Source organism: Myzus persicae, unplaced genomic scaffold (genome assembly GCF_001856785.1).
Source record: "Myzus persicae strain clone G006 unplaced genomic scaffold, MPER_G0061.0, whole genome shotgun sequence".
NCBI lineage: Eukaryota > Metazoa > Arthropoda > Insecta > Hemiptera > Aphididae > Myzus > Myzus persicae.
In genome coordinates, this window is record NW_019101180.1 from 501775 (window position 1) to 527517 (window position 25743).

General features: G+C 27.1%; 3 protein-coding genes and 1 non-coding gene across 4 annotated transcripts; 2 read left to right on the forward strand and 2 right to left on the reverse strand.

Moving 5' to 3' along the window:
• Positions 1 to 4740: 4740 nt before the first annotated feature.
• On the reverse strand, positions 4741 to 10094 carry LOC111028104 (inhibitor of growth protein 4-like). Its single transcript, XM_022306643.1, has 5 exons — positions 9943 to 10094; positions 5885 to 6123; positions 5698 to 5818; positions 5427 to 5632; positions 4741 to 4870 (listed from the first exon to the last, which is right to left on the reverse strand). The coding sequence occupies exons 2-5, from the start codon at positions 6116 to 6118 to the stop codon at positions 4769 to 4771; spliced, it is 663 nt and encodes a 220-aa protein (XP_022162335.1). The 5' UTR covers positions 6119 to 6123; positions 9943 to 10094; the 3' UTR covers positions 4741 to 4768.
• Positions 10095 to 10337: 243 nt separating this feature from the next.
• LOC111028103 (inhibitor of growth protein 4-like) lies at positions 10338 to 20743 on the forward strand. The gene is made up of 6 exons (XM_022306642.1): positions 10338 to 10613; positions 19358 to 19562; positions 19619 to 19857; positions 19924 to 20044; positions 20109 to 20326; positions 20506 to 20743. Exons 2-6 carry the CDS (start codon positions 19526 to 19528, stop codon positions 20605 to 20607), a joined length of 717 nt encoding a protein of 238 aa, XP_022162334.1. The 5' UTR covers positions 10338 to 10613; positions 19358 to 19525; the 3' UTR covers positions 20608 to 20743.
• Positions 12648 to 13031, reverse strand: LOC111028096 (zinc finger MYM-type protein 1-like). Its single transcript, XM_022306635.1, has one exon. The coding sequence runs from the start codon at positions 13029 to 13031 to the stop codon at positions 12648 to 12650; it is 384 nt and encodes a 127-aa protein (XP_022162327.1).
• A 4745-nt stretch (positions 20744 to 25488) lies between the features above and the next one.
• Positions 25489 to 25560, forward strand: Trnag-ucc. Its single transcript has one exon. It is a non-coding gene; the product is annotated as a tRNA-Gly (tRNA).
• The last annotated feature ends 183 nt before the right edge of the window (positions 25561 to 25743 follow it).

Below are 25743 nucleotides of genomic sequence, written 5' to 3' on the forward strand. Positions count from 1 at the left end.
TTTAAAACATATGCATACTATACGGTTAATTTTTCAATTTTATTTTTCACAATAATATACGCCATAGGCGTGTCCAGACCTCATTCGCAGTTCATGCACAACCGTGGAATATCCAGGGGAGAAAAAAACTACACCCCCCTCTCCCGCCAATAAAAAATTCTGTTAGGGTATTGGGATATGACCCCCGAATTTAAAGATTTTAAATTAATTTTTTTAATTTAGATCAAATTTTGCAGGTCATTGCCATGACAGGCAAGACCCGTGGACACGCCTATTATATACGCACTGTATTTGTCGAGTTATTATAGCTTATACTGAGAAACTCAAATAAAAAAAATTAAAAACTTTTCCGTGGGTTAGAAAAACACCTAATATCAAGCAGAGATACCAAGACTTCACACAGTGCAAAAGATAATATTTTCTGTGAAGAAGAGTTTTATTTGTTTAATATCATCGCAATAAAACAAAAGTAAAAATATTTTTGAAAATCTGATATTTGTACTGTTTTCAAACTTAAATATCTTTATATTATAAATGGTCTTATCAAAATAATAAAAAAAGCTACGGAGTAAATACAGAGTAAATATTCTCGTTTATTCATGGTGAAAATTTGATTTCTTTGTTATAACTGTAGCTTTCTCGGTTCTTTGCTGCGCTAAACAGTTTTTGCTAAGTCTTAAGGTTCGGGCGCATAGAACGCGATCTGTCGCGGCGGGCAGCGGTCCGGTTGTATTTAAATACAGAATTTGATCTTGACTGTCGCGATAATTATATATATATACTCGTATACGATATCACGGCCCGCCGCGACAGACCGCGTTCAGTGTGCTCGGGCCTTTACGGAGTCTCCGTCTAACAAGTGCGTAACATAGAAAATTTACTAGCAGCAGATCAATTATAGCTTTGTCAGTCAAAGCATCCTATTGCGTATATTAAAAAATGCTCATAACTCGTTTAAAAACTGTACAACAACTTTACAAAACCAACATACACAGATAATATTCTTAACATTAAGTTTTATAATAGGTAGATTCGCTCAAATTGTTTAACTGACGAAGCCACACGAGATCTGCTGAACGTAAATTTGGTATGTTATGCACTTGTTAGACGGAGATAACAAATGACAGTGTTAAGTACTCGTAATATTTATATTTAAATTATTAACCTTTTCATTGTTACACTGTTTATAATGTTGCAACATTTGTACATAAAATACACATTTTTTTTTGAAGATTTTAATTTTTAGATCTATATACTATAATTATTTAAGTTTTAAATAATGCGATGTAGGGTTCAGAAAAGTTCTTAGGTTACCAGAAAATAAATAATATTATATAAATACCTAATAATAGTAAGTCTACAATGTGTAAAAGTGCAAATGTTTTGGACGTTATAGTGCATCTGGAGAAGTGAAATATGTCAAGTCAAATATTACAAATAAGGTAAAACGATGCCGTGATTGTGTAAACTGTAAGATAGCTTTTGACATATTATCTCAAGAAAATTAAAATTGAAGAGTATTAAATCGAAATGTCTGTTTTCAATAAATACAATATAAGTAGGTATAATTTTATTTGTCCTTAAAAAATGTGACCTTTATCTAATATTTTTAATTTCAGAGCGAATTAAATTGTTCAGAAATGTAATAATAATATTGTCCAACATCGTTTTTATTTTTTCGACATCACAAACATTTGTGATATTGAAAAAATATGTGATATTCACTACAATTTTTGTTCTCCACTTAATAGTATGACAATTTGACAATTTGGTTCCTTAGTGTGGACTACAGCCCGAGTGGTTGAGTGGTTCTATCCAACATAGCCAAACAGTTTTGTAAAACAGTTGTAAAATACAAAATGCGAGTGGAATGGAAAAATTGTATAAAATAAAACTATCTGAATATCAGAATACTGGTAACAGGAACTTATGCTGTGATCATTATACAGTGAGCTGTCGCCGGCGACACTTGCCGCCGCCGACGACGTGCAAAGTGCAAACTGACAATAACCGAAGGTAGCAACTAACCCATGCATAAGACCCTGGTCCTACAGGACCTAAACTCACTACGGTGTGTGATCTGACTACTTTTTTTACGTGTTGCCGTCGTGTTAAAGACACCTTGTTTGTGTAGCAATTGCGTTATGCCACATGTACATAAAGTATACGATTTTCTCAAATAATGCGCAACGATAACGCCTCTAAGACGCATTGACAATACCTAAACGTCTCCACTGGATATTATTTATATATTGAATAGTATTATTATATAGTATATGTATATAAATGTTTGGATTGTACTTAAGAGCCGCCTACCCGCCTACAAATGAATTTGTTGTCTCCGTCTTATACACGTACGACATGCGAGTAGAACATTTTCGTTTAATTTTTTTTCAGAAATAGTTTCATCATTAATTTTTTGTAAGCTCGATTTTAAGTTTGGAAATCTATTTATACAGTACTTAGGTATATTAAAGAAAGATTCCAGTTATTGGAGTTAATAAAATATATAAATATAATAGGTTATTAGTATAAATATTTAATATACTACCATTATCAATTTTTTTGTTTTATATTTTAATTTCTATTTCAAATGATGGCTTACAAAAGTTTTTATAAAATTATACACAATTACATAAATATTTCATAAATTGATTATGTTATATTAAACTTATTTAAAGTAAGACAATACATTATGTTGAAAACAGTGTTGCATTATTGAATAATAAATAATACTAATATACCTACCTAAATATTCTGATAATTTAGTGTTTGTTGCTAAGGCCCTAAGGGGGCTTTTATATGTTTTTTTTTCTAGGTTCCTATTTTGTCTATACCCAGAGATATTAAATGTTTAATTACAATGTTGTACTATCGACTATTGAATAAACTAAAATTCTAAGCAAACCCATAAATTATAATAAAACCACTATATCGATAAGCTGGTTTGTTTAACATTTTTATTTATTAATTAAAAATTCTATATAAAATTGGTTTATAGAATAAAATATACAATCGCACACGCTTATATCCGGGTATGGTGTGTTATTCAATAAGTGTACACAATTACAGAAAAACACTACAGTGGTAGTAAATGACAGTACTACACCACTGCTGATAAAACCTATAATAATATCATGTTTGTTTTTTCTATCATCCTCTATTAATTATTATCCTTTCATTCGATGATCAAAAATATATAAAAAATGCTTTAATGCTCTGTTGCTATGTCCGTTCAACCTAGGCTCTAACCCTAAGGTCGTAACCTTGTCCATTGAATGGTCAGTCGCTGGACTCCAAATCATGCAGGCTCTACTACTACTCTATAGCTTATAGAATTACATTGGTAATACCAATAGACTTTTATTCTATTGGAAACTTATATGAATCCACAAATATACATGCCTCTCTTTCAACTTGTTTTAAGTCACCTCAACAACTGAATGTCTGAATACGTAACAATATATTCTTCTGTTGCTATAATAAATATTAAATACCTACCCAAGTGAAAATATTACTGCAGCATCAAGTTTGTATACAGCTAATACTAAGTTATTTGTGTAGGTACCTATACTTATATAAAAACCTTATAATTCTATAATCAGACCATATTTTTCTATTATTATTTGAAGAAAAAAAATGGATGTCTTTAATCATCAAGACATAATACATAGGTATTATATAATAGTACACCTTTAAAATAATGGTATGGGACAGATGTTTTTCTCTTAACTATTCTGATTTTTAATGATGTAGAACATAGAAAATAACATACTACGTATCATAAATGTACGATAAAAACAGTGTATTGTTCGATATGCACTATAAATATAGGTATATATTTTATATTAGTTATACAATTTATTGCAAGGTTTCACGGTGTTTTAAAATTTTCAATCGACACCTATATAAATAGTTAGAAAGACATGAATACTTTATCAAGACATAAATAAATATACACTAATTTGCTTCATGAAATAATATTTACAATAAATAATGTACCTAACTACCTACTTAATAAAAATTATTGATAAGTCTCCAACAATCATAGTTTGTTGTTATTATTATTATAAGGCTTTGACATCTATGGTTATTAGCTTATGGTGTCCTAGTACAAGTGTATACTCATATAGTTACAATATTGAACTACAGTTTTAAATAACTTCATTATTTTTGATTTACTTGTTTACCTATACCTAAAAAGAACATGAAGAGAAAAACATGTCTGCCGATTTCACACATTGTATACTGAGTTATGGATACCAAAAAAATAATTTGGCAACCCTTAACCATAGTTCTAAAATGATGAGACTTCAGTGAACTATGAATGAAATTGGAAATATGTGTAGCAACGAGTTTAAATATTATATTACTTCCTATGATAATGATTGAATACCATATAACCGATACCATACAAATGGTGTAAGATAAATTTCTTTATACTTCCATAAACTAATTTTCAAACTTCAGAAAGCCAGAGTAATAATTAACTTAATTAATTTGTACTTAGTAATATTGATTTTGTTTTCAGTTTTGAATTTAAAAAAAATGTAAAAATGAATAATACACACAAAGATATAAGTACACTTATATTATTTAATTTTAATCTGCAATTTTAATGTAATTCAATGGTAGAAAAAATATTACAAAAAAATTATAATAATACCTTGCTCACAATAAAAATTAACACAAAATAAAATAATGTATATTATTTGTGGATTAATACAGGTACAATAAAATTAAAAATACATTTCAATTTAAAAGTGTGTTATTTTTTCTCCATGTCTTTTTGGCATTTTGGACAAAACCATTTTTCTTTGGGCTTGGTAATTAAATCGACACATGCGAAGTGGAACCATTCAACAGCACACTAAAATAAAAAAAACACCACAGAATTATAATTATGGTATACAAAAAAATATGAATGAAGCCACGTTTAGAATACAAATTCAACGTTACTAAGCTATTAACTTTTACAATATTAAATCAGATCAGTGGTCTCAAACACACAGTCCATGTATCATTTTGATGTGTTCGCCATAGTCCAAAAAGTTAAAACATCCATAATTATTATTGAACGATTAACATTTTTTTCTTTTTATAATAAATTTTAGTTTTTAATTTAACATAATTAATTATCAGTATAATATTACTGGACATTCATAATGTAATGCAATTTTTTTGATTTAATTCAATTCATGTTTCATCACAAATTATTAATTAATGTAAATACTATACATATTGTAGGTAGTTTATTTTTTTGTAATATCTAGTAGCTAAATACATAACTGCAGTAAAAATTAATAGAATTTATTTTGTTTAACTCACTGGTAATTAGAGTTTGAGACCACTGAATTAGATGTTTATGTAAAATAAAAAGAAAGAATTTTTATAAACAACTATTATATTAAAATTTAAATACTTACATCTGGGTTATCACAAAATATCATTTCACCAAAGGATACATCGTTGCATAGACAAAATAATGGTTCATTGGGATCGATAGGCATGTCTGCTAAAACTGCACCAGTAAGAGAATTAGTCTCTACTGCGACATTGGCTACGCTATTGGTAGGTTTTGTTGAACCAGAGATAATGGCTGAAATTGCAGCTTTTGTCAATGCTGTACCTCCTTAAAAAATATTATAATACATTAAAATAACCTCCAACAAGAATAAAATGTTGTTATCCAAAAACCTTTTTTCGTTTGTAATTTTCTCTTAGTGTTGATGGCAGTGTCACGTATTTCATCTTTTAATTTGTTGCCGGGTTTATATCGAGCTATTTCTAAATCTAATTCCCTAATTCGTTTATCCACCTGAAACGTAGGAATAATGATGTAGAACAACTATAAGATTACATTAACAAATCAACATCTACATACCAGCTCATAAGTTTGAATTGATAACTGCACTTTGTCGTCACTAAATTCTTTAGCTGCGTCAAACTTACGTTGAATGCTTGCCAAAGTATCAGTGGTTTTTTCTGGCGAATTCTTTTGGATATTTGACATCAAATTGTCGGCCATTTTGTCAACGTCGGTCATGAGGTTTTTAGTTTTTGCGCCAAGATCTAGCATCATACTAAAATTTCGACGTAACTCATTCGGTAGGTCCATCAAGCCTAAAATGTCAGTTTGTTAGCACTTCTTTGAAATGGTATACCTATGGGCTATAGATTACTTACTGTCAATACAGTCTGGAGCGGAAGCCATAATTACTCTAAGAATTCTAGCGTAAAAAAAAATTAAAACACTCAACAACCACAACCTAGAATTTTTTGCGTTTAATCAACAGGAAGCACACAGCACATGTACAACTATACTACTGTGAATAGTTCTTGAATAGTGTACTCCGTTATATACACCATGATTTTTGAAAAAAAAGATACGGAGCTGTGATTGGCTGAACCGAGCAGGTTAGGTTAGTTGTGTTACCGAGTTGTTACCATAATATATTTCATATAGATAAGAGAATTTAATCCTAAACGTTATTTTATGTGATACTAACATTTATACTCAAAGTTAGTAACTGATAGATATCGCTAATTTTCATGCATTTGTTAATCCCGCCCATTTAATATTTCGAATATTTTATAATATTTTCAACGTTCAAAAAATAATTTTATATAAAATATGTATCAACTATTATAAGTATTATAATTATTTCTACAACATATTTAATATTTATTATTCATACATTTATGTGTATTATTATTGTTTATTTATATGTTTATTTTATATTTTATGCTACTTCTTATCACAAGCCGATGATCAAATCATTAGTTATACTTTCATGTTTCTCACTAAGTTCTAAATTCTAATACCAACTAACTCTAGGGCTTGATTTAAGTATTTTGAGACATAACGCAAGGTAGAATACGAGGCCTCTACTTTTCAACAGCAGCAAATCTAAACTCTCTCTTCTCCTCACAGGTGGTTGACCAACAAAAAATATTAAACATCAATATGTGCATCATCAAATAATAGTACTGAGGAGTTCATGTTTTCTTTACATCAATCCTTTTTAACCGCGAGTTTAAATAGTAAGCATATAACCTGTGATGACATATTAAGTAATAATTATAAAAAACCATCAAATAGGTACTCAAATATATTATAATGGATTTTATTCAGCATGCAATTTTTATACTACAATACAAAATTCATTAAAAACATGTATACATCAAATGATTATAAAAAATGTTTCTAATAAAATGTCAAATTGTTTGTTATTTGTAGCAGTATAAATGAAAATTATAAGATTGTTTTAAAAGAACACAAAAATAAAATAAAATGAAATACTGATTGATAATGAAAACACAGCTTCCGGCAAATATGAAATGTAAGCATTTTTAATCAAATGTTTACTAATTCAAGAGCTGAAATTGATAATAGTATTGATATGAATGATTTTAAATTAAGAGAGTGAAATGAACTCAACAATAATTGTTGTATAGCTAATTCTATTTATTTTAAGCCAATTGAAGCTGGTGGTGAAATAAGTTACTTTATTAGTAAATGTAAAAACACTCCTCCTTTTATGAATGATCTTTGACTAAACTGTTTTTAAAAAAATATCTAATATATATCACAATTCGCACCTTTAGAACAAGACTGAAACAATATGTCTATTTTGGAATTATGTAAAAATAGATTTTTAAATTCAAAAACACTACATTCAATATCACTTTTCATTCAGCCGCTAAAAAGTGTGTCAGTATTAAATTATTTAAATTTTTAGGTAATTTTCAAAGCAAGAGAGCTATAATTACTGTATGACAGTATATTTACTTTAATTTAAGCAATTAATCACTGAAGTCAAAATTCAAGACTGCCTTATTTTAATTTGTGGCGTTCTTGCACTAAATAAAAACTAGTTATTGTTCGATATGTTGAGAGCAAACAGCAATGTATTATGGCGGTATTGCATTTTATAATTTGTGAAATTTCAGCCACAATTGAAATTCAATACTGCCATGTTTAGTATTGTATGGCTGTATTAAAATAAATGTCTGTATGCAGTAGAGCTACATCTCAAAATGTGACAGTTCAGCATGTACTTAAATATTGCCAAAAGCCGCAAGTCTAACTTTTTGGGCTTAAAAGAGTACTTCATAATATTTGAAAAAGTCAAATTGTAAAGTATGTTAACGAGTTTCAATTTCAAACGCATAATTAAAGAACTCTTTAAAATATCTTAATTCTTGAAATCATGTTTACTGAAAACATTAAATTTAAGTTGCAGCTATCTTGATCTATATGTCTTGTTATCTAATAGGTATATTCAATAAGTGTTTATCTGTGGGAGAATTTATAAGGAGTTACAAAAATACAAACATTAAAAACTGCATTAACTAGTAACTATGGACCAATAACATCAAGGTTGACAATATCTAAACAACTTAAAAAAATTTTTATTAATAAGATTGACAGAATTTTTGGATAAATATAAATTCTTTAGTAAACATTTATTTGGAAACTAAATTTTGGGTTAAACAATGTTAAATTCTGATTGAAAAATAATTCTCTTCAGATTAGCTTTGATAAGTTTTCATTTAAGATTCCAAGCGGAGCAAATAAGAATTTTCTTGTTTTATTATTATTTAAAAACTAGTAAGTAAACTACTATTAGGTACTTGAAATTGTTATCAAATGTTTATTTTACCATTTTCTATGCATGATAAAATTTTCAGAATATTGTACTTGTTTTTGGATTTACTATGGACATTTGAAATTTGAAAAATTGTTTTTCCTGCAAATGTTAATAAAGGGTCAAAATGCTTGAAAATTTAATGCAAGGTTTCTCACAAGCAGTTACTCTAGCAGTTGAGAATATTAAAGATCCATAATCAAGATTTTCTTTTACAAGTATCTAAACTTCAAATTTTTACAAAATTGATTAAAATTTTAAAAATGTTCAAATTATTTTGTAGCTTATAAATTATAAAATGTTCAATTTTCATAGCTGAGGATTGAAAATTTATATTCTCAAAAATAATTCATATTATGTTAACCAAAAAAATGTTTAAACACAGTTCTATTTTGTAGACATTGGAATTTCAAATTTGGACAAAATTACATATTATAACTGAGAATAATGATTTTAGTTATTTTGTTGCAATTTAAAAATATTATTTGTGGGTACTTGAAACTTTTATAGTGTTTTATTATACTTTATACACATAACGACATTTTTAAATACAATTTTTCGGTAAATATGAATTTAACCTACTGTAGTACCAATGCCTAATGGTAAAATAAATTTCCTTCATCACGAAAATATCATAAAATATCCATATTACTTGGTAATATTTTAGGGTGAGAGAATATCTTCACTCAGAAAGGCTTTTGGAAATGAGTTTAACAAAATGTTACTTAGTAACATTTGTACACTAAACAAGTACTAGAGATTGTTGTTACTCTGATATTAAAAAGAAAAACTTAGTAAAATACTTAGGCCTGTATCTTGACAATCGTTCATTAAAGTGGAATATACATATATAAACTTATACATTGCTTAGGAAAATTTTTCTACATTTTAAAACTCTAAAATATATTCTGAGTGTAACTTAAAATTATTATACAAAAAACTTTAATACAACCCATACTCAATAGTCTTGTAAGGAGTTGCCCTCTGGGGTTCTGTTCATAAAAGGTATAAATTAATATCCTATAGTTGATAATCATTCTTGGGTGAAGGTATAAGTTGTCTGTGAGTAGAACTACATTGTTGTTTATCATTTGCTAACTTTATTGCATACATTTAAATCAAACATATTTAAAAAAACATTTTTTTACTGACGGCACCTAAATAATTACCTATAATAGTTGCTCAGCTGCCCGCGTACCAATAATATTACATAATATTAAGGAGCTTACACAGACTACAGAGCGCTAACTTTGGACAAAATTATGTATACTGACTTAAGTTTTCTACTTACCGGATTTTTCTTGACTTTGAATGATTTATACACAGACTTAAAAGTTAAAGCTTAGAACGCGAAATGATATATTTATAATAGAACAACAAACATAGCGAATCGACGTGAATCTCTGGAGTACTAGTAGGTACTAAATTTTAATGTCAAGACGTTACCTATTTGCGACCAGTCAGTAATAACACTCATTCATAGATATTATTATTATTATATTATTATATATAGAATTTGAAAGTATTTTTAAATATTCTAGAAGTCGTATATTCTTGGAAATTCTTCTATTCCGTGGAGGACGAATTGGTCTTAAAATACGTTGAATTGCAGTAATTGTCAATATTAATATATCAATAGTTTTCAGTATTCAGATTTTAATAACGAATAACCAATAGCATAATATATTAATAATATTCTGTGATAGTGAGGTACAGTGATTATAGTTTAAGTACACCTAAAGATATTTTTGTATATTCCAGTATTTTCCGTGCTTGGTGCGTGTCGACTCGACTGTCTAGCGCTCACTCCTCACCAGCGCTGACGGGCTCCCGATAAATTGTTTATTATAATCATTTTATTACTGAAGTCGGGTTATCATTCTTGTTTTGCCGATTGCTAGACCACGTGTAGCTCCAGTTCAGTCCATCGTTTAATATTGGTTCATCATCGACGATCGTTCGGTAAGTACGTTTTATTTCTTGTCGATATTATCCTGAACAACGTACATATATGTCTACCTCCACTACGCCTCTAAAAACGTGTGGTAATCTCGTTGGTTAGACTTTTAAGTCATTTGCTGTTTAGTAAATAGTACTACATATTGTACTACGGTAGTTGCATATTATACTCTATTAGAACTTTGAAGTAGGTACGTACCTAATGTAGAAATTAAACTATTGTACAAAACAATAGTTCCATTATTTCGTACTACTAATATTATCTTATAGGTACTTTTGGTAATTTTAATTTTACGTTATAAACTTAGATACCTAGGTGACAAATGCCTCGACAAATTTACCTATTTGATAAACAGTCATGTAAAGTGCATATTATTTTGCATGAGAATTAGTTTTCTCTTTAAAGATGTTCCTATTTATAAGAATACCGGAATATGGACATGAATTATGAATACTTGCTCAAGTATTTACGATTTCTATTTAAATACAAATATAGGTAGGTAAGTGCTTTGTACAGCCTTTCTATGTAATATGTGCGTGTTATAGATCACTGTGTATTATGCATGTATTTTTCAAAACAAATTATTTTAATAGCATTATTTTTTCTTTGACTAGTTCTGGCGTATGCTTAGACATTTGCTTACTGATAATATTAAAAATGATAATTTATTGTTATTGCCAATTGTACCTATTGTTGTGTACCTATAATAATTTTGTTAAATAAATTAATGTTTAAACTATTTAATATATCATTATATAATTTAAATACTTAAGGAAATGTGTTCAAAAAATTAAAACATTACATTATGGATTTATATAATTAATATATTATTATATACTATTATACTATTTGGATGAATTGATATCAATTGTTTTACCTACTAATTTTTAGTATAATCTATTATCTATGTTGAATACTATTAATAACAATACCTAATACAATTCCATAATTTTTTTAATGCACCTACTTTCATAGTTATATACAATTATACTATTTGTTATAACCAAGTATCTTTGAAAATGTGTGAATTGTATTAATATCAATAATTTTTCTTGTTTACTGTGTTAAGCATTTATCTTTCACTGCACAGAATAGGTACACCATGTCAAAGATAGCCTAAATGTAATAGTTCCCACCATGTAGCAATAATTATTTTAATTATAATAAAATTACCATTTATTGGTGGTAATGGGCACCATATCTGTGTTTGTTTAAAATGTTAATATTTTTTTTGCTGTATTGTGAGAAAATATTATAATTAATTTTGCTTTGTTTTTTCTTTTAGGTACATCATTTAATTTTTCTTTTACAATGTGTGAATTAATAACATTATTATTTAAAATATATAGGTTATTCAGTACCAAAAGTGAATCTTGTTGAATGTATTATCTCTATATCAGGAGTTGGAGTATCTTAAAAACAATTGTTGTATAACTATACAATTAGGCTTATAATTATTAATTTTGTAAGCTTAAGAAAATATTAAATATTTTTTTTTTTAGATTACCTACCTTGTTGTAACATACGTTTAAGTAGGTACCTATAATATTAATTAACTCTATGATTATGCAGGTTCAACATATATATGCTATATAATACAATTTCCTTATTGTGATTTAGTAAAAAGTCACTATATTATATTTCTCATAATTTAACAAAATTGCTTTTACATCAGATGTATTGAAAGTTTGAAACTTTTTCATTCCTCTCTTTCGGCTCTTTAAAATATTTTGGTGGCTTTCAAATTATTAAGAATACAAAAAGATAATATTATAATCAGTCTTGTACTAGGTACTTTTTAACGCGTAATTTGGGAAAAATATCCAGGGTTGCAAAAGTTACTCGGGGTGCACAAACCCGTAGGGGCTTTGCTCCCACACCCCCAACATTATAAAAAATGTTTTAATATAACCATATTATTATATTATATTAACATAAAATACATTAAAAATCTATATAATTATTTTTATAAATAAATACTAGTTATTAAAAAATATAATAATGAACAATAAAATTTTAAGAATAACAATTAAGTTTTAAAAATTATTAAGCTTTAAACGACGTGGTATTGTAGATGAGTCAAATTGTTTTATGACTTCATCCTTATTAATATTTAACAATCTTTCACGTTCTATTTGTAAAATTCTTAAATGATTTAATCTAGATTGTCCCATAGTACTTCTTAAATAGTTTTTTAATCGTCGGAGACAAGAAAAGCTTCTTTCACATGCTGCTGAATTTGATGGTATAGTTAAAAAAAGTTTATATAATTTTGCCAATGTCGGAAACCCAATAGCATTATCAGCTGACCTCAAATATTTTATTTTAGATTGGATAGTATTTTCAGTATTCAGACTTTTGTACATCCTATTAAATATCTTTGTTTCAGACTTGAGTTCACTTTCATTAAAACCATACATTGTACTAACATCTTGAAATGAAGTGAACTTGATTGGTTAATTTACTATTATATCTTGCATACAGTTTAAAATATGTATGTCATTTTCTTTAAATCTTTCTTTCATATCACTTATTATAGTATCAAGAACTTGGAAGTATATGTTTATTTTATAATGATCAATTATTTTTATTATTATTATTATTATTATAAATTATTTTTGTAATTACATTACAATTTTCATTTTGTTTTAAACCTCCACCAAGTTTTTAGGAACTTTTAGTTGTCTACTTAGTATTGGGGAACATATTTCATTATCTATCCTCATAACATTAGCTTTACACCATATCACATAAAATCTATCTTCACATCGCATATTAGAGAGTTCTTGAATGGTTGCTTTGGTCATATGCTGTACACTAGAATAGTCAATATTAGAACTCTGTAGATACTTTGACAAAATATTAGTAATGAACATAATGTCTCTGAAAAAATGAACACAAAATAAAAATTCAAATGTTTTCATTGATTTTAATAATGAATTTCCATCTGACTCATGTATAGAATCATTCTCTGAAATATTTTCTAACGAGTCAATTACAACTTGGTTATTAAATATAAGAGACTCTAAAGTATCTATGCGACAACTACTACGAGTATAGCTAAGACTTTTCAAAGTAGATGGCCCATCACCCATTTTCATATTTAACTTTGAACGCATATTGTCAAATACAGCTTGTCTTTTAGATGAAGCATTAATGAAATCATGTTAAGTACTTAAAGTACCAAATACATTTCTTACATGAGATATTTGTTTAGATACTAGATAGATCAACAAGACATAAGTTAAGTATGTGTGCATTGCAGTGAACATATAAAGCCAAAGGATTTTCTTCCTTAATTCTTGACTGGACTCCTTTGTAAGCACCTCGCATTGATGCTGCTTCATCTAGCATTGTCCTCTTAAACACTCAAGTTGTAATCCATTAGAACTAAGAACATTTTTTATTAATAAAGAAAGTGTCAAACCATCTGTACTCTGTAACTTTATAAAATCCTAAAAAAGCCTCAATTGGGCAAAAATCATTATTAACATATCTTAAAATAATTGCAACTTGTTCATGCCTTGATAAATCTTGTGTTTCATCAACAATTATACTAAAAATATTAGCAATTAACACATTATCAACAATATCTCTGATAACAATATTAGCCATATATCCAAGAAACTCATTTAAATATTCACCACTCACATACAGCAACTTCTTGATTATATTGTGTATTAACTTTATTGATTATACTACCAGATTGCTTAGCTTCGTTATATCCAGCTATTTTTGTAATTGATTCTTTATGTGGTACTGATTGTTCATGCTTTGGAAAAGATTTAAAATAAGCATTTGACCACTGAAGAAAACCTTTGCTAATAAATGTTATATCTGATTTATTAGACGGAAAGGCACGACAATAAAAACAATATGCCGAATCTTTACTAGGACTATGTTCTAGCCAAGGAAAATATATGAACCATTCCGATCGAAACTTTCTACCTCCACGTTTTAGAAAATCATAATTTTTAGGTTGATAAGGACCAAAACCGTTCAACAACAAATAATATGCATTTTCCTTACCTTGACAAGGAACATGATTTGTATCAATAATAGGTGTATTTAATGTTGACTTGTTGGGACTTTCTACATGCAAAGTATCCAAAGATTTGTCTAAAAAAAAAAAAAAAAAATCATAAAAAAAATTATAAATATTTTAATTATATTTCATCTTTTATTTATCTTTCATTGAAATTGTGTTCTTTGAAATTGTATTAGAAGCAGTAAGTTTATTTTCCTAAAAATTAAATAAGTTTATTAAAGTTATTATTTGTAATTTAATTACTCATACAAGATCAGATAAATTGTTTAAAATGTTAAATAATTTTACTATTCATTTAATTAAGTCAAAAATTAATGAATTTATTGACTTTAATTGTCCTTTCTTTTACACACCACATACACATTTATAGTTAATAAATTAATATGTTTATTATATAAATATAGTGTGTTTTAATAGTTAATTATATAACTGATAAAATCATAACCATGCAGATTATGTTTAAAAAATTGATAAATTGTAATGACATATATTTATTATTTTAAGTTTTTAATTCTCACTGTTTTAGATGATTCGTTAAACGTGTCCATTTTAATTTTTTTGTAGCAAGTGATTTGCTGATCATCCAACTTCAAATTCTAGCTACAGTTTCATTGATTTTGTCTTAAAATTAATTTAATTATTTAATTATACAGTAGGTACCCTAAGAAATTATATTGTATTATATTTAAATTACATTTATACAAGTAGATGTTTATTTTAAATAAACCTATAGTTAAAAATTGTTATATGTTGCCACCTTATAATATACCATGATATTTATAATAATTAATACCTAAATATTAAAAATAAAACTTATTCCTAATGGTCAGTAATTTAGCAAACAACTTAATTAAGTAAAATTATCATAATTTATCTTTTGTTAAAAAAGATTAAAATACTTAAATTAAAATGTTTATGAAGTAGGTTTGCAATTTACTATATGTATTACTAAATAAACCACAGCTTGTATTAGTGAAGAGTTCAGAGAAATAAATGTAATATAAATAAACCACACACATAAAAAATATGTACATATTGAATTACTCCAAAACTTAAATAAAATAATTTAAATAGTATATTATGTTACTTACCTTGGACAATGGACAGCTTAATAACGAATTTGTCCATATTCATCAATAAAACACAATACCAATATCAAAATATTTAGATATATTGACTAGGTATTCACAAATAACCATTAAAAATAAATACCAAAATAATTTAAGCAAAATGAAACCAAAATTCACTAAAAAAATAATATAACAAACGTTCACACTCAAATCAATATTATAAAATGTCAAGAAAAAAACAAAATAATATATTAAATACTGAAAGACGATAATAATACGACGACATAGAAGTTTTATTCTTAAAATAGATTCGTTTTTATTTAATTTATTATTATAAAGGATAACAATCACGATTAAAGATATAATATTTCTAATTCTAATATTATATAATCAGGGCTATGAATTTAATGCACTTAAAAACTATTAAATATGCATTCATATATGCACTTTAATTTGACAAAATATGCTCTAAAAATTCTTAAAATATGCAAAAAAAAACTACAAAAATTAAACTTTTATTTTTATTTTTTTCATTAGTATAATTTTTTTATTAATTTTAGTTTAAATATTAGTATTTTTACTTCTTGGTATAAGTATATGAGTTATTGATCTTAACTAGTCTTGGTCTTCGTCGTATACAAGATATATAAAAGAAATATAAATTATATAAGTAATATAATTAAATATAATTAAAATTATATATTTTACCTTTAAAGTAGTTATTGCATTGAACAACCAATGATTTCTTCAGGTTTTCGAACTTGAAAGACCCGTTTGGTGCCAACAAAGTTTTATATAAAGAAAAGGAGCGCTCTACGTCTGACGAAGTTATTGGGGCAAACTTGAAATACGTCATGTCGCTACTGGTTAAATCTTCTGGTATATCTAAATCTACATCATTTTTTTCGCCAGTTAATATTTTTGAAATATTACACATCATTTGAAACCCTTTGTTTTTGTTGAGTACTATTTGTAAAAATAGAATAATTTCGATAAAACTATAAAAATTATAGTTTATACTATAAGATTGACCGAAAAAATGTAAATATTACGAAAAAAAATTATTAAAACATGCATTTATATGTCCTAACCCATGAAATATGAAAAAATATGCAAAATAAAATTTGAACTACAAATAAGTCAAAACAAATTTTGGCCGAATCCATTTTTTTATAAAGTGTAGCAAAAAAAACATGCAAATGCATTAAATTCACAGCCCTGTATATAATTTATTTTTAGATTAAAACTTGTCGTATTCTTATAGATGTTATCATCAGACATTTTCTCATTCTCCAATATTTTTTTTTTCATAATTATTTAACTAAATGTCTAAATAATTACTTATTTTATTTTTTTTTACTATCGATCTATAAAACATAAATATGGAATTTTCAAGGGTTGCAAAATAATACTTTTGCAACCCATACATTATATTTGGGGTCGCAAGTGACCCTCCAATTACGCCACTGCTTTTTAAAATGATTCAAGTTTAGTCACAAAATCTCATTTTCAAAGGTATTAAAACCCTATGAATATTCAGTAAAAAAAGAATTTGTGTACAACATTGTAATATAAATACATTTTAAAAAAAGTGGGTAATTGTTTAACACTCTGTTGTACATTAGATATCTAGAAAGTCACTGTAATATATATTGTATTAAGTTTGAAGTCAATAATCATTGTAGTCAAAAAACGATTCTGATCAAAGATTGTCGGCCTTTAACATTACTAAGTATGTTTAATAATATTATTGTGATTAAAGTAATTAATTTTACTTTTAGTATTACAGTTAATTATATTGACATTTATAGTAAAATAAACTAAAAAAATTGAACGTCTATAAATAACTCAATACAAGTCAAAATATTTTTTCGTGTAGAAAAAATGATAAAATAAACATACATTTCAACTTTCAAGTACATATTTAGTTACTTTTCAGTTCAATATCCAATGTCCAACTTCAGTCACTCGTAAAAAATTAATTTGTTTTTCGGGTTAACTTTTTTTTTATGGTAAATGTGGAAAACTTAAAAAAAAATCGTGTGTACAAATTTATAATTTTGGATAAACAATTACAGTTTTTTATACATTTCTAACTCTCAATAAATTGCCAATTTTCGTGATTTTGATAAAATTTGTCAAAATGATAACTTCAAAATCTCATAAAAATTATTGTGGATTTACTTTCAACTTCTTCTTTTTTAAATTTCCACCAACAACAACTTTAGAGGAACATTGTATTACATTTTCAAGTTTTTTGACCTTACAAAAATTGGTTTACCAACAACAATTAACAAATAAAACTCAAATTTTTTGATGTTTATAAATACCTATAAAAATTGCAATGTTTTAAAAATATGATGGTGTATAGACATTTCTAGTAAAAAAAATTCAGTACAATAGTATCTACATTCTACAGTTATTTTTTTAAAGTTACCTACACTCTAGAGTCTTACCTAACCTCTAGACTTCTAGAGTCTAGAGTTACATACACTAAAAAACAAAATTTTTTTTGCATAAAATTCAGTTTATCCTTAATTTTTTGTTTGTTTTTCCTGAAACTTTTGAAAACTTGGGAACTAGAATTTTACTTTGATTTCGATTAATTATAATTCACAGTAAAAATATACTATTAATTATTTTATTTTATGGTATAAAAGTTAAAATAGAAAATATATAAGCTAAAAAGATTTATTAATTTGATTTTAAATACAAAACATTTTCCTTATTAAAGGTGAAGACAGAAACATATACTTGCCAATTTTCTTATAGTAGTTGATAAGTATATTATACTATACTTAATTATTAACTATTACTCTATGTTCTAAGCATATACAATTTTATATAATTAGGATAAATGATTAAACTTTTAGTAATTGGGAATAAGTTGTATTAAAATATTTATGAAAAGGCTTTGAAGTTAAAAAGTTCCATCTCGTGGAAATTTGAACTATTTTAAAAATAATTAAGTTTTTAACACAATTTTATAATTTATCAAATATTTATAGAACTTACATATTACATATTGTTAAATTTATTTTTTGTTTTATCATTAATAACTTAGCAGATATACTTGAGTACTTCCCACTAGTGGAAATAAATTGGATTATCATGCCATGTACACTTGTTGAACTACATATGTGTCACGGTCTACATTTTGTGGGTGGGTGGTATGATACATTATAGAGAGGAATAGCATAAATCAAAAATGAAATTGATTGTCTTTTTCAGTAAATTTTGCTGAATCTCTAACTTTGTTCTAAAGATTTATTTGGATTTCAGAGCATTATTTTTAAGGAACTCGTGTAGTTTTATAAAGGAAAAGCTAAACAATTATCAAATGGTGAAGCCTCGCCATAATCATTATTCCAGTGTTAATGAATGTTGTCAGAAATGAGATAATGCTCATAAAATAATAATTATTAAGTCTTTCACACAGTTAATAGTTTACTTAGAAAGTATTTATATTCAATGTGTTAGTATTAGAGTATTACATATTTACATATAATGCTATGAGTAGGGTTGGATTCTACTCTCTGGTCTATGAAATGTACAATGGTTACACTGTGATTACTGTTTACTAACTGCTAAATTCTGCCAATCACAGTTCTATATATTTTTTTTCCAGAGATCACAGTTTACAGAGCAGTGTACACTATACAAGAACAGCTGTATAGTTGTCTTTGAGCTGTTTGAAATCACTTGTTGATAAAAACATCCCAGGTTGTTGTTGTTAACAAGTGACTTTTACTCAATTTTTTTCCACTAGTATTCTTTGTATTTTGTCAAAATAATAATGACTTCAAAGTCATTCTTAGATGAATTTGGGGACAGTAAGTTCTTTATCAGTATTGCATTTTAACCAGATACTAACGGATTGACATTTTAGGTTTGGCAAACCTTCCTGTAGAGTTGCATCGAAACTTCACTCTGATGCAAGAACTCGATTCAAGATCTCAAAAACTGATGACCGAAATTGACAATATTGCAGGAAATTATATGTCAAATGTCCAAAAAAACTCGAAAGAAGAGAAGAAAGAAACTATGGCAAGCATTCAACGTAAGTTTGACGCAGCTAAAGAATTAAGTGATGATAAAATTCAGTTATCCACACAAGCGTATGAGTTGGTATGTAGATGTTGATTTGTTAACTTAACCCTAGAGATGTTCTACATCATTGTACTTACGTTTTAGGTGGATAAACGAATTTTGACATTAGATTCAGAAATAGCAAGATTTAAAGCTAAAATTAAATTGAAGTCTGAAATGAGTGATGCTGCCATCAAAGCTAAAAAAAATTTACAAACAAAAACAGGTTTTTGGATAATATGATCTTAGTCTTGTTAAAGGTTATTTTAATGTATTACAATATTTTTTAGGAGGTACAAAAATGACAAGTGCTGCACCTTCAGTCAGTGCTGTCTCTGATCCAACAAGCTCAGTTACAGTGGAGACTAAATCCCTTACAGGTGCATTAGTTGATGCAGGCGTTGCACATTCAGTTTATGCAGACATGCCTATCGATCCCAACGAACCAACATTTTGTTTATGCAACCAAGTATCCTTTGGAGAAATGATAGGTTGTGATAATCCAGATGTAAGCATTTTAATTTTAATTTAACAGTTACATGTATTCATTGTTTCATTTTATTTTGCAAAACATCCTATTTAATATTGCAACCAAGTTGAATAATGTTTAATTGTTTTTGTTAATATTATTTTATTGTTTGGTTTTTGTATAACTTACTTTTTAATTGTGTGGTAATATAATTTTAGTGCGCTATTGATTGGTTCCACTTTGCATGCGTCAATTTAGTTGCAAAGCCCAAAGGAATATGGTTTTGTCCAAAATGTGCAAAAGACAAGAAGAAAAAATAACACATTCTTAAATTAAAATGTATTATATATTTATAGGTACATGTATGTGTACCTATGAATGTACGATTAATATTACATTATTTAATTTTGTGTTAATTTTTATTGTGAACAATTGACTGTAATTATTTTAATTTTTAATATTCTTACTGTTATTGAATTACATACAAATTGCAGTTTAAAATGTATTTGTTTTAATATATTTATTTCTATATGAGGTTTCCAAATGAGTTGTTGAAAGTATAGAGACATTTTTCACACAACATTTAGATAGTATCACTGTTCAGTCATAGGAAGCTATATAATATTAAACTTAGGAATTAAAGTGTTGGCCGAGTGTTAGGACACTAGTTCTAACTAGGCCCAAGTCCATTATATTGGAATATATTTTGTCGGAACAATATTTTGTTGGAATTTGTTTTTTCTGAAAATATTTTATCAGAAACGTATTTTATTGAACCATTTGATCCTGTATTTTGTCGGAATCGTCTGAAAATCATGCATTAACTAGCAGAAAAGTATTATGTTTGTAATATTTTAAACAATAGTGCCATAAGATATGTATTGTTAATGGTGCGTTGTTTGCGAGCAAGGTGAGTATCGTTTAAGTATTTTCTTTAGTTTTTTAATAATGAACTTGAGGGTGAGACTTTAAAAAACCTATTTTTTTTCTGAACTCTGCTCCTTTTCATAACTATCATTACTTATTATTATTGAAGTTAAGAAGAATATGCCTTATATCTACAAATATTGTTTACTTCATTAACACAAGTGCAATTAACACTATTCGCTTTAAAAAAATTACCGAATAATGATATTGTATTAAATTTCAGACGTTATACGATGCTATAAAACATAAAATATCTAATACCCACGTATTGTACTCTTTATTGATAGATATAGGTAGGTCACAGGTGTAACAAACACTCTGTTCTATCGGAACTTGTGCTTAGATCGAATTCAATTTATAAATTCCTCGAATTATAGGTAACTAAAACATGGACAAATTTAACGTTACCTATTCTTAAATTGGAATTAAAAATACACACTTAATAAAATATTTTTCAAGCATTATTCGTATAATCTAAAAATCTTTATTTTACCTAAGAAGTAAGTAAAATAAATAACTTCGAAAGTCGTCTGTTAAATTTACAGAACAATGATGTGTAATGCTTAAAAAAAAATTAAACTTTTTAATTACTTACCTATGAAAAGTGGGTGAGTGGGTAACGCTCTGCTGTAGATAAATTACGCGTTTAGGGAGTCAGTAAAGTAATTCCTATCAATCGCTTTTTAATTTTTTTGTTATTAAAGACAGATAACTGTAGACAATTAAAATGTTCACCAAAAATATGTATATTAGAATTATCCATATATGGTTAAATCTTTAAAGTATTTTGATTCTTTTTTGTTATCTATGGTCATGAGAAATTGGATATTGAAATGTGTGTGGAGTAACTTAAAAACATACAATCTAAAAATGGTGTTTTTCGCTTTAGTCCAAATCTGTTCAAACCATGATTTAATTATATGAGGATTAGCTTATAAAAACGTATTTTGTAATTATTTTCTGTGGTAATAAGAGGTATAACGAGTTTCGCATAATATTATAATTTGTAAGTGCAATAAAATAAAGTGATGTGGTATCATTCTTGTGTGTTTATAACAGACGGAGTATTTTTGACCATGATGTATTACATTAAATAATAATAAAATGTCGTATGTAAGTAAAATGCAGTAAAATGTTTAAATAAAATGTTTTACAATCATTTTTAATATGTTGTAATATAGATATTTTTATATTAAATATACGCTCAAGCTAGTCCGTATAGCACAATACCAGGGTGAACATTCAAAATAAATTATCGCCAAAAATCGATTGAGAACAACATTTATTTTTTGAAGATTGTGGAATATCCTTATTTTGGCACCCTCACGTGGTTCGCCTACAAATATATTTTGAAAATGCTTGGTCTTTAGTTGACATAGATTATAGATCCTACGTTGTTCAGTCAGAACATGTCCGATTATAAATATGTACCAAAAAGTAAATTTTGAATTGGTAAATAATTTTTATGTAGAGTAAATGTATGCTATAAAAATGTTGGAGAACACAGTGACATAAGATATGTGTTGTTAAAGGTGCGTTGTTTTCGAACGAGGTGAGTAGCTTCGTGCGGGTGCGGCTTAAGTATTTTCTTTAGTTTATTTTAATAATAGGTACACTTGAGGGCATTTTATTTAAAAAATCTATTTTTTTAACTCGGCTTCTTTTCATAACTATCATTACTTATTATTATTAACGATAGGAAAAATATGCCTTGTATCTACATGTATATACTTTCTTAAAACAAGTGTAACTAACACTATTCGCTTTAAAAAAATTACCGAATAATGATATTGTGTTAAACTGCAGACGTTATACAATGCGATGAAATATAATATATCTAATACCCACATATTGTACTTTTTATTGATAGATATAGGTAGGTCACAAGTATAACAAACACTCTGTCTTATCGAAACTTAAACTTTGTGCTTCAATGGAATTAAATTTTTAAATTCCTCAGAAAATAGTATAATATTATAGGTAACTAAAACATAGACAAATTTAACGTTACCCATCCTTAAAATTAGACTAAAAATACACACTTAAAATAAAATATTTTTTGTGTATTGCCATGTAAATGTAGCACAAAAAAAGGCTCCTACTTTGGTTCCAAAATTCCGAGGTCGGGATGTCAGCGAAATGCACCTGATGGAATTACATACTAGGCAAGGATGACAGTTTTAGTTATTTTTATTGTAATTTAAAAACATTAATCGTGGTTACATAAAACTTTAAGAGGATATTATTATATTTTTTACATAAAATGACATTTTCAGATCATTGAATTAGAATTCAATATATCCGTTAAAGGGACTCAACAGACGCCAAACGTACCTACAGCAGAGCTTTACCCACTTACCCACTTTTAATAATTTAGTAGTTTCATTGTTCTTATTCAAACATTGCTACAAATATGAAATCACACATTTTTTTATGTATTTTGTTATATATACCTTTTTAGATTATACGAATATTGTTTGACAATATTTTATTTTGTAAGGGTCTTTATTAGTAAAATTTCAGAATTGGTAACATTCACGACTAGTTTATGTATTTTATCGCATTGTATAACGTCTGCAGCTTAATACAATTTCATTATTCTGTAATTTTATTAAAGCGAATAAAGTTAGTTACACTTGTGTCAATAAAGTATACAATATATAGGTATAACTGGTATAAGGCACATTTTTTTATCGTTAATAATAATGACTCTTGTGAAAAGAAGCAGAGTTCAAAAAAAAAAAATAGGTTTCTTAAATTATCCCCCACAAGTGCATTATAAATATTTCGAAGCAGTTATTATATATTGTAATTTAATTGAAATAATTTTAGGTTTATTATTTTAGGTACCTATGATACACAATATTGTTCATAGTAGAACATTTGTCTATATTGGGAGCCCATAGTCAAATGCGAAAATGTATAATATCACTTGGAATTTTGAGTGGGACATTGAAATTTCATACTGAATAACCAGCTTGAATAACTCATCCAATAAGCATTAGATAACTAAAAAAATATTTAAATGGATAAGATAAAATAAAGTTATTATCTACATAATCTCAATTCTCAGCATGGCCTACCTATTTATAATCATTCAACCTTTTTGGAATACCTATAATTGCTTAATTACCTACATTTACTATACATATTATCATCGATTATTGAAGCATAGAATTAAATTATTAAATAGCTTACAGTGTCATATACTTATACCATAGGTCCACTTACGTGTCATATATTATTTTAAGATTTATGGTAATCATTTAGACGTACCTACCTAATTATTCGGAGGTAGACATTTCAAAAAGCATGAATGATAACTTATGGCATGAACTAAGAACGGGGTGAATGAAAACGATGGTGTGATTAAAAACAAAACAAGGAAAGTTAATATTTCGAAGTCTCCAGGACCGAATTTTTGTGTTATCGATATGAAACTTTTTCTAAGCCTAAACACATTCGTAAGCAATTCGGTGAACTCTTAACACTCGGTTTATTTCTACCTCCATGATTTCTTACTACTTAATACATTTTACATATTACATTGTTCATATTTTAGCTTGTGTTCTTAAATTATATGAACTTTTAAACAAGGTTGGACATCAGTTAGTCGATTGCTTTTAATAAGTTAGGTGCATAGGTACATATATTGATATAAATAGGTTAAATTATCAATACATCAATTTAATTTTAATTTTAATTCAACGTCATTCAATATATACGTCTCCTTCAATCCATTAAACCTATGTAAAATACAAAGATTTCGTACCACTTTAACGAATTAAAAACTAAGTTGAAGCTACGTTGATTTTATAACATAGCTACATAACGAGTTACTTTTTTTAAAGTAAATAACTTTTAACTTAATGTCAGTTGTACCGTCTACGGTTATACTTCGATTATTTTTCTAATTGAGAATAGAAAAGAAAACTCAATTACCCAGTATCCTAAACCTACAGGTTTGTATTTTAAGTAAGTACAATTAATAATTAATTGTTATTATTATATTTTTCTATTGATAACGATGAATTAGAAAAAAGTAACTGATCATTAACTAAGTCAAGTTACTTTTTTTCCAATTAACTTGTGTAACTTTTACAAGAAAAAATTTTTTTTCATTTTTTCCATATTATTATTATCTCTAGCATAATGAGTTTTAAAAAAAGAATCAATTTACCGTTGTAGTATATTATAGATACTAAAATTGTTTAATAAGTTAATATTAGGTAAGTACACTCTACATAACATTGATTAAACATCGCTCAGCACGGGCGTTGGTGGTGTAATGGTCAGCATAGTTGCCTTCCAAGCAGTTGATCCGGGTTCGATTCCCGGCCATCGCAGCAACTTTTTTGCTGAGTAAATTGTTTGGGTTTATTTGATTTTTTTGTTTATATTATATTAGTTCATAGGGACTAAATCCCCATTTTAAAACCATTTATTATTTTTGGAAATGAATAATAATTAGTGTTCTGACATCTATAATTTATGAAGCAACAGCAATAAAATGTGAACCTAACCTCCAG

Excerpts from the sequence above, each read along its gene's own strand:
- LOC111028104 (XM_022306643.1), bottom strand. The coding sequence starts at position 6,118 with ATGGACCTACCGAATGAGTTACGTCGAAATTTTAGTATGATGCTAGAT. Across the intron at positions 5,633-5,697 it reads AAAATTACAAACGAAAAAAG|GAGGTACAGCATTGACAAAA; the intron begins GTTTTTGGATAA and ends ATATTTTTTAAG. Across the intron at positions 4,871-5,426 it reads TATTTTGTGATAACCCAGAT|TGTGCTGTTGAATGGTTCCA; the intron begins GTAAGTATTTAA and ends TTTTTATTTTAG.
- LOC111028096 (XM_022306635.1), bottom strand. The coding sequence starts at position 13,031 with ATGTATGGTTTTAATGAAAGTGAACTCAAGTCTGAAACAAAGATATTT.
- LOC111028103 (XM_022306642.1), top strand. The coding sequence starts at position 19,526 with ATGACTTCAAAGTCATTCTTAGATGAATTTGGGGACA. Across the intron at positions 19,563-19,618 it reads CTTAGATGAATTTGGGGACA|GTTTGGCAAACCTTCCTGTA; the intron begins GTAAGTTCTTTA and ends TTGACATTTTAG. Across the intron at positions 20,045-20,108 it reads AAATTTACAAACAAAAACAG|GAGGTACAAAAATGACAAGT; the intron begins GTTTTTGGATAA and ends AATATTTTTTAG.